Consider the following 10,760-nt stretch of genomic DNA (forward strand, 5'->3'; position numbering starts at 1 on the left):
CAGACAAGCCTCCCCGTGCCCCCACCCCCCACCTCCAGTCGATGAGCAGGTCTATCCCTGGATTCTTCCTGGTTTCTGCGGGCTCTCTCCGTTCTCTCGGTACCCAGCTGTGCGTGCCCCTCTCTCCAGCTCCCTCAGTCCCCTCCTGGTGCCCCACTGTGTTTCATTATTCAGGAGACAACCCTGCAGATGCTGTCACCCCTCAGCGAATTGGCTTACCTCTGGGCTCCCCCCATTTTCCCTGGTACCTCCAGCTGAGGTCTCTCACAATCTCTCCACCGCTCCCCTGTGTCCTGCTGTGTGGTCTCCCCACTTCCCAAAGGCAGCTTTTAGCTGACCCCCTCACTCCATGGGTGCTATGGGGCTTTCCCCCGCTCCGTCTCTTCAAGTGGGTTCCTCAATACCCTGAATTTTAACCCCGATTTCTGTGTGGTCCCAGGGCACGTGTGTGCTCTCTCCCTGGCAGGGTGAAGATGAAGTAGAGCTCTGACCATGGACCATGACGCCCCCACGATCAAGCCCCGCCGCATCCAGAACCAGAATGTCATCCATCGCCTGGAGCGCCGCCGGATCAGCTCGGGGAAAGCGGGCACCCACTGGCACCAAGTCCGCGTCTTCCACCAGAACGTCTTCCCCAACTTCACTGTGGTCAACGTGGAGAAGCCACCCTGCTTCTTGCGCAAGTTCTCCCCTGACGGCCGCTACTTCATCGCCTTCTCCTCTGATCAGACCTCTCTGGAGATCTACGAGTATCAAGGCTGCCAGGCGACAGAAGACCTCCTGCAGGGCTACGAGGGAGAGATCCTGGCCAACGGCAACGACCAAAGATCTGTCAACATCCGGGGACGGCTTTTTGAACGCTTCTTTGTCCTGCTCCATATCACCAACGTCGCCTCCAACGGAGAACACCTGAACCGCGAGTGCAGCTTGTTCACTGACGACTGTCGGTATGTGATCGTTGGCTCCGCCGCCTACCTGCCAGAGGAGCCTCACCCTCCCTTCTTTGAGGTCTACCGCAACAGCGAGTCAGTGACCCCTAATCCCCGGTCCCCCTTGGAGGATTATTCTTTGCATATCATAGACCTCCACACGGGCAGGCTCTGTGACACACGGACTTTTAAATGTGACAAAGTCATCCTGTCTCACAACCAGGGGCTGTACCTCTATAAGAACATCTTGGCCATTCTCTCTGTGCAGCAACAGACTATTCACGTCTTTCAGGTAACACCTGAGGGTACGTTCATCGACGTACGGACTATCGGCCGCTTCTGCTATGAGGATGATCTCCTGACCCTGTCTGCGGTGTATCCCGAGGTGCAGCGGGACACTCAGACGGGGATGGCCAACCCCTACAAAGAGCCCTTCATAAACTCTTTGAAGCACAGGCTGTTGGTGTACCTGTGGAGAAGGGCCGAGCAGGATGGAAGCGCTATAGCAAAAAGAAGGTTCTTCCAGTACTTTGATCAGTTGAGGCAGCTCCGCATGTGGAAGATGCAGCTTTTGGATGAGAACCATCTGTTTATCAAATACACTAGTGAAGATGTGGTCACTCTGCGGGTGACGGATCCTTCCCAGGTACTGCTCCAGCCTCCTCGGGCTGCTTGTTGCTCTGGGGCAAGCGCTCAAGCAGGTACAATGCTGTGAGCTGCGTTTCTTAGCTGAGCTTGTGAATGTTGCTTAGGATCCCTGGCGCTTTGTTCTTGCGTCAACATTTGACGCCTCTGATACCGAATCACTTTTGTATCTTTTGCTCTCCTAATTTCATTGCTTCCTTCTCAAGTGAAAAGGAGAGAGAAAAGGTCTGACGTGGTTATCGGGCCCCCTTTCTCCAGGGATTGTTCCCCATGCTCATAGGTGCTGTACAACCCGCTTCCCCTCCCAGATGCCCAGCTGATTCCTTTTTTTCCAGCTGATATTTCACATAGTGCACTTATATTGTAAACATAGTGTCTCCCTTTTCTCATGTATCTTAAAGCACATTTTTCAAGTATAATAGTCTTAATTTTTCCCCAGTAAAATTACCTTTTCTGTTCTGCCTACCTGCTTTTCCAAGCTTCAGTGAGAGGCAGCGTTTACGCTCTCTCCAAACCGGGGTAGCAGCGCTTAGATCTGGCTGATGTGCCAATCGCTTCTCCTTTCAGCTTAGTTCTAAAGAAGCTGAATGAGAGCAAACGTAGCTCAGTCTGTTTCACCACCCCGCAGGTTGATTATCTCTCTTTACTACTCTTAGAGTGGTGGTCGGGTTTTAAGCTCTGTGAAACTGAGAAGGATGTTTTTTAATCTGCTTGGGTTTTGTTCTGTTGAAAGTATTTAGTGAGAATTTGTAATAAATCTCCAGTGCTGCATGTAGACCTGATTGTTTCCTAGATGTTTTCCTGTCATACCCTTCTCTCCCTCCCAGTCTTTGACAGATCCAGGACTTGGATCCTAGAAGAAACAGACAGTAGTTCCTTGCGTGTTGTCTTAGTCTAATTCTTCCTGGAAGATGACTCTGTTTTGTTTTATTTTTCTCTTATGTGATGTTTGTTTGGCAGAGTTGCTTTGGGGAAGCAATAGGTTAAGGCTTAATCTAGCAATTTTACCCACTTGTATAAAACTGGGTGACTGTCTCAGAAATCTTAAAGCTTTGTGGAAGTGGCCTGCAGCATTCCTCTCGTTGCCGGTGTCTGGAACAGTGCTCCTGACCCTGATGTAAATGGTGGTGGTAGGCTTGGCTCCGCTCTCTGCTGTGGTTACCAAGGCTTTTGTGCCTGGTTTGCTGCAGCGTGCTCTTGACTCTCTTCACCCGAGGGTTACTTTAAGATGCAGGTTGTGGTTTGTTTGTGGTGTTGCTCAGGCAGCGTGGTTTATGCTGGAGGAAAAGCATCTCATTTCTCCGTTCTTTCAGGAGATAATTCCAGATGTGGAGCGGTCTCTGCAGACCTCCCTGAGCGTAGGTTTTGTTCTAGGGCTTCCTGAAGAAACTTTGGCTCAGAAAATACCTAAAGCTCCAATATTTCTTTCGTCTATCAGTGAGGAACATGAGGTTTCATCCGATTCTGGCTCATCTCTTCTGTCTTTTCCCAAGAAGGTTGGGGAAGTTGCTGTTCATGTTGTTTGTACATTGTAAGGGTCTGCACCAAATCCTTGGAGGTCATTAATCATGTGCTATGTATACATAGCTTGGGGTTTGTTGTTGTTTGTGGCTGGTGTCGATAGACTTGGCAGCTCTGCTGCCTGACTCCTGTGACACTTGACTGCTGCCCCCCATGCTGTGACAATGTTCTGCCTGTGTTGCAGGTGCTGCTAAAAAGCAGGGAGGGTGGTTTCTCTGGTCAGGGGCATCCTGTGGATGGGTTTGTGCGTTACCCTGGTAAAGGAACATTTTGTTTAAGCTGGGAGGATACTCCCTGCAATCTTCAGTGATGTAAATAGTTTTTCCTTCTGCTGTCTCCTCTTATTTTCTCTCTGCTCCAACCCTGTTTTTCAGAAGGGCTTCCCTTTCCTTAGGCAGTAGTCTAGTGAGTAACCTCGCCTAGCGCGCTTCATTTTGACATGTGGGGGCTGGATTGTATTATCACAATTTATTTTGGGGCTGTAAAGCAAACAAAACTTGCGGTATTTGCAGGTGGGTGGGGTGGGCAGAGTGCCTGCTGTCATCCCTGAGCATTGTTGGGGAGCAGGAGGTGAAGCGTTTAGAAATTGCCTTTATTGGGAGAAGAGTTAACCAGATATGTGCATACACCACTGGAGTTAGTTACCTTTGAAAGCAGGGGCAGTTTCTGACTTTGGGTTGCCAGGGTGTTAGCCCTCGTGTCCCTAATAAAAGCTACCTTTGATGACCAAGGATTAAATGTGCCCTTTCCAAATGGGACGGGAACGTTGTCTCCCTTTAATGTAGCCGCGCTGACACAATGTCATCTTTTTCCCCTGATTCCTTGCTTGTTCATGCCATGGAACACTGCTCTTGCCAATCCGCAGCGTGGTACCTGGGCCTTCTTGCACGAGAACGTTGGCATTAAAAAGGAGTCATTAATGTCTTTCAGATTTTCATTTCTGTGCCGGCAGGGTACTTGGAGGGCACAACTTTTTGTGGGCAGTGGTGTAGTGCGCAGTACGCTAAAAAGGCTCATCTCTGTGTGAGGGAAATATTAAGAAGGGGAAGAAAATAATGTCTCTATGCGAAGTAAAAAAAAAAACGATTTGTGGCCAGCTAGCACTGGATTTAAAATCGTTTTGTCAGCGGGAATGAAAATTAAATTTGGCACTTCAGAGAGCGGTTTGGATTTGGTGGCGGGCAGAGAGGAAGAGAAAACAGAAATATTGACATCCAGTTTGAGCTGAATAATTGGAAGCCCATTAAGTTTTCTTCATAAATAAGCAGGGTTAAGGGGTAGGTAATTTGGTACCTGTTGAGGCATTCGAATAGCGCAGTGGATTAGTGTGAGGATGTGGGATTCTCCTGCACCGTGGAGAAATTTGGATAGGGTCTGCGGTGTCACGCGGGGGGAAGGAAGGGACAGCTTCCCCACCCGCGCTCTCCTGGGTAACCGCTGCCTCTGCCTCTCTCCCCAGCCTTCGTTCTTCGTCGTGTACAACATGGTGACCACGGAGGTTATTGCCGTGTTCGAGAATACGTCCGATGAGCTGCTGGAGCTGTTTGAGAACTTCTGTGACCTTTTCAGGAAAATGCACAGCGAGGCGGTCCAGTTCCCCTGCTCAGCTTCCAGCAACAACTTTGCCAGGCAGATCCAGCGCCGGTGAGCCATTTGGAGCATGCTTTGTAACGTATAGACGCACGCTCGCCCCCCGTCAGCTGAAGGCTAGTATCAAATATCGGCGGCATCCCTGAGAAAACCAGTTCTTTTACACGCTGGGTGATGCAAGGGCCTGGCTCGCGCGTGGCTCATCTTGCAGCCTCGTGCATCTGATTTTATATTCCACAGCACCCATCTTGTTCCAGGAAGGAACAAAGCAGTGGCAATCCAGTGCTTAGAAGAAGGAATTTTGACGGAAAGATGTTTCCAGCTCTCCTTGAGCAGTAACTTTTCTGGAGGCTATTAAAGTGTAATAACCAATTAAAGTGTAAGGCCTAGTAGCTTAGGTCCCTGAAGATAAGATTTGTCAAGGTGCTGGCGTCATCTAATTGGACGTATTTTGCCAAGTGTCATTCTCTGAATTTAGTGTGTATCACTGTTCTGCAGCATTTTCTCCAGCATCAGTCACAAGCTTGTGGTTCTTGTCAAACTGTGTTAGGAGAAAGGAAACTCATCTGCCTAGAGCTATTGTGAAGGCTGAGCAAAATATCAAAATAACCTGGTTTTCTAGAATGTGCTTTAACAGTCAAATGTGGTTTTAATGGGACAGAGAGTGTTATTTCTCTTGGAATATATTTTTATGTGACTCAGGGGGTTTTGTTCTTCCAGTGACTTGTTTCACATCATCCAAAGTACTTGGCAATCACTTATGGGCATGAAACTTCTGTTGATTTTAGGTTGACGTCACGTAAGTAAGAGGAAGTTGACTGTGTAGCTTTCTAGAGCTGCCTGTCAGGAAATCCATAATGCTTAGTGGGAGAGAGAATGAGAGAGCTCACCGCAGAGACCTGAAGAACAACTCCTGCCTTGTGTTTAAAGAGGAGAATCTTTTCATCCCCTTGGCTACAAGGGCCTGTAACAGGAGTGTTTAACTTCCACAGCAAAGTATAATAGAACATAATCCACAGTGAGCTGGCTTTTGGATGAGTGTTTTGGGTCAAATAGAAGTGTTTCACCCTCTTCGGTGTATGACATCTACGCAGCTGGTCTGACTGTTCTTGCACATGGAAAGCTCAAATTTTACTTGGAAAGAGAAATCCAACCTGTGTTAATCTCTCCACCAGGAAGAAGCACTGTAGTTTCTGAAGAGCTTTAGGTTTCTTGGTGATGTTCTTCCTCACCTATGGTCCCTCCCTTGACTCACAGTGGCTGGAGTGAGGAAGATTCTCATGTCAACATTAAGGGCTCAACCGTTACTGTGAAACCCTCTGGCTTTTGCTTATGCTGTTTCCAGGCTTCCTGGTAAAACTAGGATTGACCAATAAGATGCTAATCCATCTCTCCCTGTTTCTGATCCTGTTCATTTCCTGTACTGCAGAGCAGCTGGGGCCAGACCTTGTGGGTAGGCAGAGTCTTGTCCTTCTGTTGGTTTGGACTTTCAGAGCAGAAACAGTAATGATGAGGGAGGATAAAAAGGTCACTAGAACTGGTTGATGCTTGAATCACTGTGATACATCCTTGGAAATGAGCTGGTTTCGTTCTTACACTGCTGCTGGTTTTCTTTGCCTATCAGTTTTCCTCCTTAGTTTCTTTAAGCTGTGCTGTTCACCTGTGGCCTTTGTGAGTAAAACCCGTTTTTTGGTTTGCTGCAGGTTCAAAGACACTATCGTGAATGCCAAGTATGGAGGGCACACGGAGGCTGTGCGGAGGCTGCTGGGCCAGCTCCCCATCAGCGCCCAGTCCTACAGTGGCAGCCCGTACCTCGACCTCTCCCTTTTCAGCTACGATGACAAGTGGGTGTCAGTCATGGAGCGGCCCAAGACCTGCGGCGATCACCCTATAAGGTACGGAACGGGCCAAGAAGCTGCATGTGAGGAGAGCAGCGCGAGAGTGACTCGATCACCTCTGCCGTGTGGCATCAGATGTGCTGGAAAGGGAGTAGATGGAGGCCTTTCTCCTGTGACATGCTTTCACCAGAGGGTTTATTTCAGCAGTACCACAAAACCTGGCCTCTCTCCTTCCGATAACTGTTTCATCTTGTACGTGTGGGAGGGCTCTTCAGGTCTTCTCACTGAGCTGTCCTGGGGAAGGTTTGGGTAGTGAAGCTTGAGCCTTTTCCACATGAATGCTGCTGTTCCTCCTCCTCTTCTTGCAGTCCTGCTGTTGTGTTTGGGCTGCAGAGTGACGTGGTTCTGGATGCCTGCTTTCCTGTGCTGGAAGAATCCGTTTTGAGCACGTGGGTTTAGCTGGCAAGGATGATCTGGTTTGTCCTGTGAATAAAATAGCAGTGAGGTTAGTTGTTATTCAGAATGCTTGTGGTATTGATTTAGCTATTTTCAGACTTCCCTTGTTTACAGTTCTCGCCCTGGGAGCCATACTTTTCATACCCCCCTTCTTTCTGTGATCAGTAGGAAATTTGTTTCTGTAGTAGGAGTTTTAGCTGGGTGTAAGGGCCGTTCTGTGCCTCTTCTGTCCGAGTCTTTGATGCTGGCAGAAGGAGTAAGTCGGAGCTTGGGAATAAAGAGGTGTACAATGCTTCTTGCAGAAACATCAGGACTGTTTTTTGTTGTTGGCTGCAGCCATGGCTGCAAGTAGTGGTGGTTAAAAACCCAACATCTCTGGCCTGAAAGGCTCGAAGGGGCTGAGTTCTCCTGGCAGAATAATCTTTCCGCTTACAGTACCGCAAAAGCAAACCTATGCTCTGAAAACAAAGAGAGCCTTCGGTGCTTAAGTGCTTTGTTTAGTGACTGCGTGCACGTTGGGGGCTCAGGCAGCCTAGGGAGACCATTCTGGCTGGTTTCCCAACTTTATTTTCATCACTGCATTTTCAAAAAGTGGTTTCATGTCTCCCCTGGCCCTGACTCAGGTGGTGGGGAACCTCTGATTATTCCTGCGCTCTCAATTCCCAAATTATGTCTATTTAATTGATTTTTCTGCCTTTATGATTTGGTTTGATCTCCAACTCCCGTGTTATCTGCAGAGAAAAGCCTGCCCTTTCCCCCTTGTCACGCTTGACGTTGGGAAAACTCGCAGGGCGGCAGTTGTCTGCCAGCGCCAACCTGCGTACGGCTCCTGCAGACAAAAGGGAGCAGAACCGCAGTCATTCGCTGCGGTTATGTCTTTGTAGTAAACAAAGCCAAGTGCCACCTTCCCTCCCTCCCCTGAGCAAACCGGCATTGCAGAGCCAGAGCTTTTAAAGCTCAAAGCTGTGCAGAGTCAATTAGGACTCGAACAGGGCCTCGGAGCAGTGGGGCTCTTGGTTTTTGGAAAGGAAGCAGAAGAGGAGGTGCTAACCTTAACCATTCAGTCGCTGAAATAATGCTGCGGTGTTTCTCACAAGCAAAACAAAGGGATTAATAAAATAACGCCGCTGCCTGTTGTGGTTAGTGGGCTTGGAAATGAGGGGCCACAGGGTTTGTAATGTAAGTCCTATAATTGGCTGGAACACAAAACCCTTCAGCGGCTGAGGGTGTTACAATCCGTGTGCAGTTTCCTGGCACGTTGTGCAAGACAGGAAGGCCTCCGTACCTTTTACACATCTGTTTCAGCCCCTCCGTGCGCTGTGTCCTCTTAACCCTTAGTGCCTCTCTGCATCCCAGAAGGTTCAGCTCTCGACTCTGGCTACTTGAGAGACCAGTGGTTGTTTTCTCTCAGGTGGGAAGGACTTCAGGCTCACCACCACCGCCATCTTCCAGTGTCTTTTCAGGAGGCTTGAAGGAGATATTCACTGGGTGAAATGATGGCACTTGTGAGGAAGAGGCTCTAACACAGCCTTGCTTATAGTGGGGGGTCTCTAAAATCCATCTAGATGGCTAATAAAGAGCCATTTAACCAAAAAATTGGCCTGCAGATAAATCTTCCATTTTCATACAGTTTGAAAAGGCTGGTCTTGCTGTTTCTGTTGACATACAATTTTATATTGCAGTGCCTAATTTATCCCCAGAGTGAGAGCCCATGGAAATGGCCTCTGATTGCAGAGCACTTTTAAAAATAGATTTAAAAATACCAAACTGAGCACATCTTTGAGATTACAGGGAGCTTCATCTTGAGTAGTAAATTATTGTGAATTGGGGAGAGAGAGGAGAAGACGGGGGACTGTGCTTTATTTAAAGAATGACCCTCTGCATACCCAGCCTTGTGTAGGAGGGAAGGGGCTTTTTGAAAAGCCAAATACCAAGATTGTGACTCTCTTGCTGGGTTCTTGTGTGCAATTTTCAGGTAGGGCTGGCTGGCACTTTGATTCAGAGGAAGGGAGAGGAGAGTGGCACTCCAGGAAGAACATGAGGTTCTCAATAGGCTGTGTTGTTAAAATGTGGAGTATGTCTGCTCCTGAAACAGCATCGCCTGTATCTGTCATCACCCGTTCTTCCAGGCTGAGAGCTGAGTGCATCGTATTGCTGGCGGGGGGGAAATGTGCTGCGAGATTAAAAGCATTCTCTGAGTTAAAACCAGAGGAAAATGCAAAATACCCACATGGACTAAGTGATGGTGGAAAAGGAAACAGCTGGGAGGCAAAATGGCAATTCTCTGCCCAAAACTAAAAGAGCAGAGAAAATGGTCTAACGAACTGAGATAACTTTAGGGTGCAGACGAGTTAGAGCCCAGCTGCTTTGTGAAGTTACCACATCCAGAAACCGCCTCTACCACATCCCAGAAACCTCCACCAAAGTTTGGGGAGGGTGGGGTCGTTTTGGAGAGTCCCCCTTTCCCACCACAGCACAGGATAGAGACGGTACCTGGGCTGGCGTTGGTCACATGGAGTTTGCAGGGAAGGCTGAAGAAGCAAAGAGCTTCCTAGACTCGCTGGTCCCTTGACCTTTGCCTCATCCCCTCGGCGGCGTTGGCTTTGTGCTGAGGCTGTACCCCAGAGCTCACCTGCCTGCAGACTCTGAGCTTCACCCACGGGCAGGTTTGGGGGTGACAGCTGAAGGACAGAAGGTTTTCCTTGACCTCTGCCCTTCCGGTGATTGTTGAATACTACCCACCAGGTACCCAGCCTATCTTGTTAATGCTTTTTTGATGGAAAACCAGACGGAACTGCAGACCCTCGCTTGAACTGTAAAGTACAACTTTGCGCCCTTGAGCAGAATTGGATCCAGCCGTTCACCTTCCTCGACTGAATGGGGATGTAGAGAGGCAGAAACGCAGCAGTGTAAAGCCTAGCTGGCAGCACCAGTCGAGGAAAGAGATGGCCTTAGACTCAGAGTGAAGGCCATCGCTAAGGAAAGTGAGCTCAGCTCTGTACAGTAGATCTGCCTTAGGGATCAAGGGGAGCAGCTTGCATTAGGAGGGCATGGAGAGCCAGCACAGGCCGGGTCTGGACCAAACCTGTCCCCTCTTGTGAAGTCAGCTACATCCAACAAAACGAGAGGCAGAGTTGTCTCACTGATGATACTAAAATGAAGTCAAGCTTTTCTAGACAGTGGAAAACCAGCTGCCCCGGGAGGGACTTCCCTGTGTGTAGCCAAGAGCCAGACACCCAGCTGAGGACCTCCTGCCCCTGAGGGAGTACCAGAGATTAAACAAGGCACTTGTCTCTGTGTATGAAGAGCCCAATGGCAAAGGCAACAGTCGACAACAGCCATAATTGACTTTCTCTTCCTTTCAGATTTTACGCTCGTGACTCTGGCCTCCTGAAGTTTGAGATCCAGGCGGGACTCCTGGGGCGACCCATCAATCACACAGTGCGACGCCTGGTTGCGTTCACCTTCCACCCCTTCGAGCCCTTCGCCATCTCGGTGCAGCGCACTAACGCGGAGTATGTGGTTAACTTCCACATGAGGCACAGCTGCACGTAGCGCGACGCGTAGCCGGGCGGCTGCTCTCCTTGGGTCTGGGCCTCCGTTACGGACTCACCAAAGCTTGGAAACCAAACCTCCACTCCAGAAACCTGGCCTGGGAGCTCCTACCAGCCGGCATCTCGCAGGGTCCTCAGCTGAGGACCATTTAAGTTAGGCCTGTGAATGTTTCTTCTGACCCTGTTTGTACTGCGGAGGGTCCCGCTGCATTCAGCGCTGCTGCTGT

At 49.3% G+C, this 10,760-nt stretch overlaps 1 protein-coding gene across 3 annotated transcripts; it reads left to right on the forward strand.

Moving 5' to 3' along the window:
- The first annotated feature begins 469 nt into the window (after nt 1-469).
- DET1 (de-etiolated homolog 1 (Arabidopsis)) lies at nt 470-10,534 on the forward strand. 3 transcript variants are annotated; one of them, XM_010147431.1, is made up of 4 exons: nt 470-1,575; nt 4,555-4,739; nt 6,389-6,580; nt 10,345-10,534. In XM_010147431.1, the coding sequence occupies exons 1-4, from the start codon at nt 493-495 to the stop codon at nt 10,532-10,534; spliced, it is 1,650 nt and encodes a 549-aa protein (XP_010145733.1). In that variant the 5' UTR covers nt 470-492. The 3 variants fall into 3 exon arrangements, with proteins under 3 accessions (XP_010145733.1, XP_010145734.1, XP_010145732.1); XM_010147432.1 differs by lacking the exon at nt 10,345-10,534 and adding an exon at nt 6,892-7,039; XM_010147430.1 differs by lacking the exon at nt 10,345-10,534 and having other exon boundaries at nt 6,389-7,020.
- The last annotated feature ends 226 nt before the right edge of the window (nt 10,535-10,760 follow it).

The sequence above is a fragment of the Eurypyga helias genome, unplaced genomic scaffold, assembly GCF_000690775.1.
Source record: "Eurypyga helias isolate BGI_N326 unplaced genomic scaffold, ASM69077v1 scaffold42982, whole genome shotgun sequence".
NCBI lineage: Eukaryota > Metazoa > Chordata > Aves > Eurypygiformes > Eurypygidae > Eurypyga > Eurypyga helias.

Bases quoted from the DNA above. Each gene is read 5' to 3' on its own strand.
- DET1 (XM_010147430.1), top strand. From the start codon at position 493: ATGGACCATGACGCCCCCACGATCAAGCCCCGCCGCATCCAGAACCAG. The intron at 1,576-4,554 runs GTACTGCTCCAG...CTCTCTCCCCAG, and splicing joins GGGTGACGGATCCTTCCCAG to CCTTCGTTCTTCGTCGTGTA. The intron at 4,740-6,388 runs GTGAGCCATTTG...GGTTTGCTGCAG, and splicing joins GCCAGGCAGATCCAGCGCCG to GTTCAAAGACACTATCGTGA.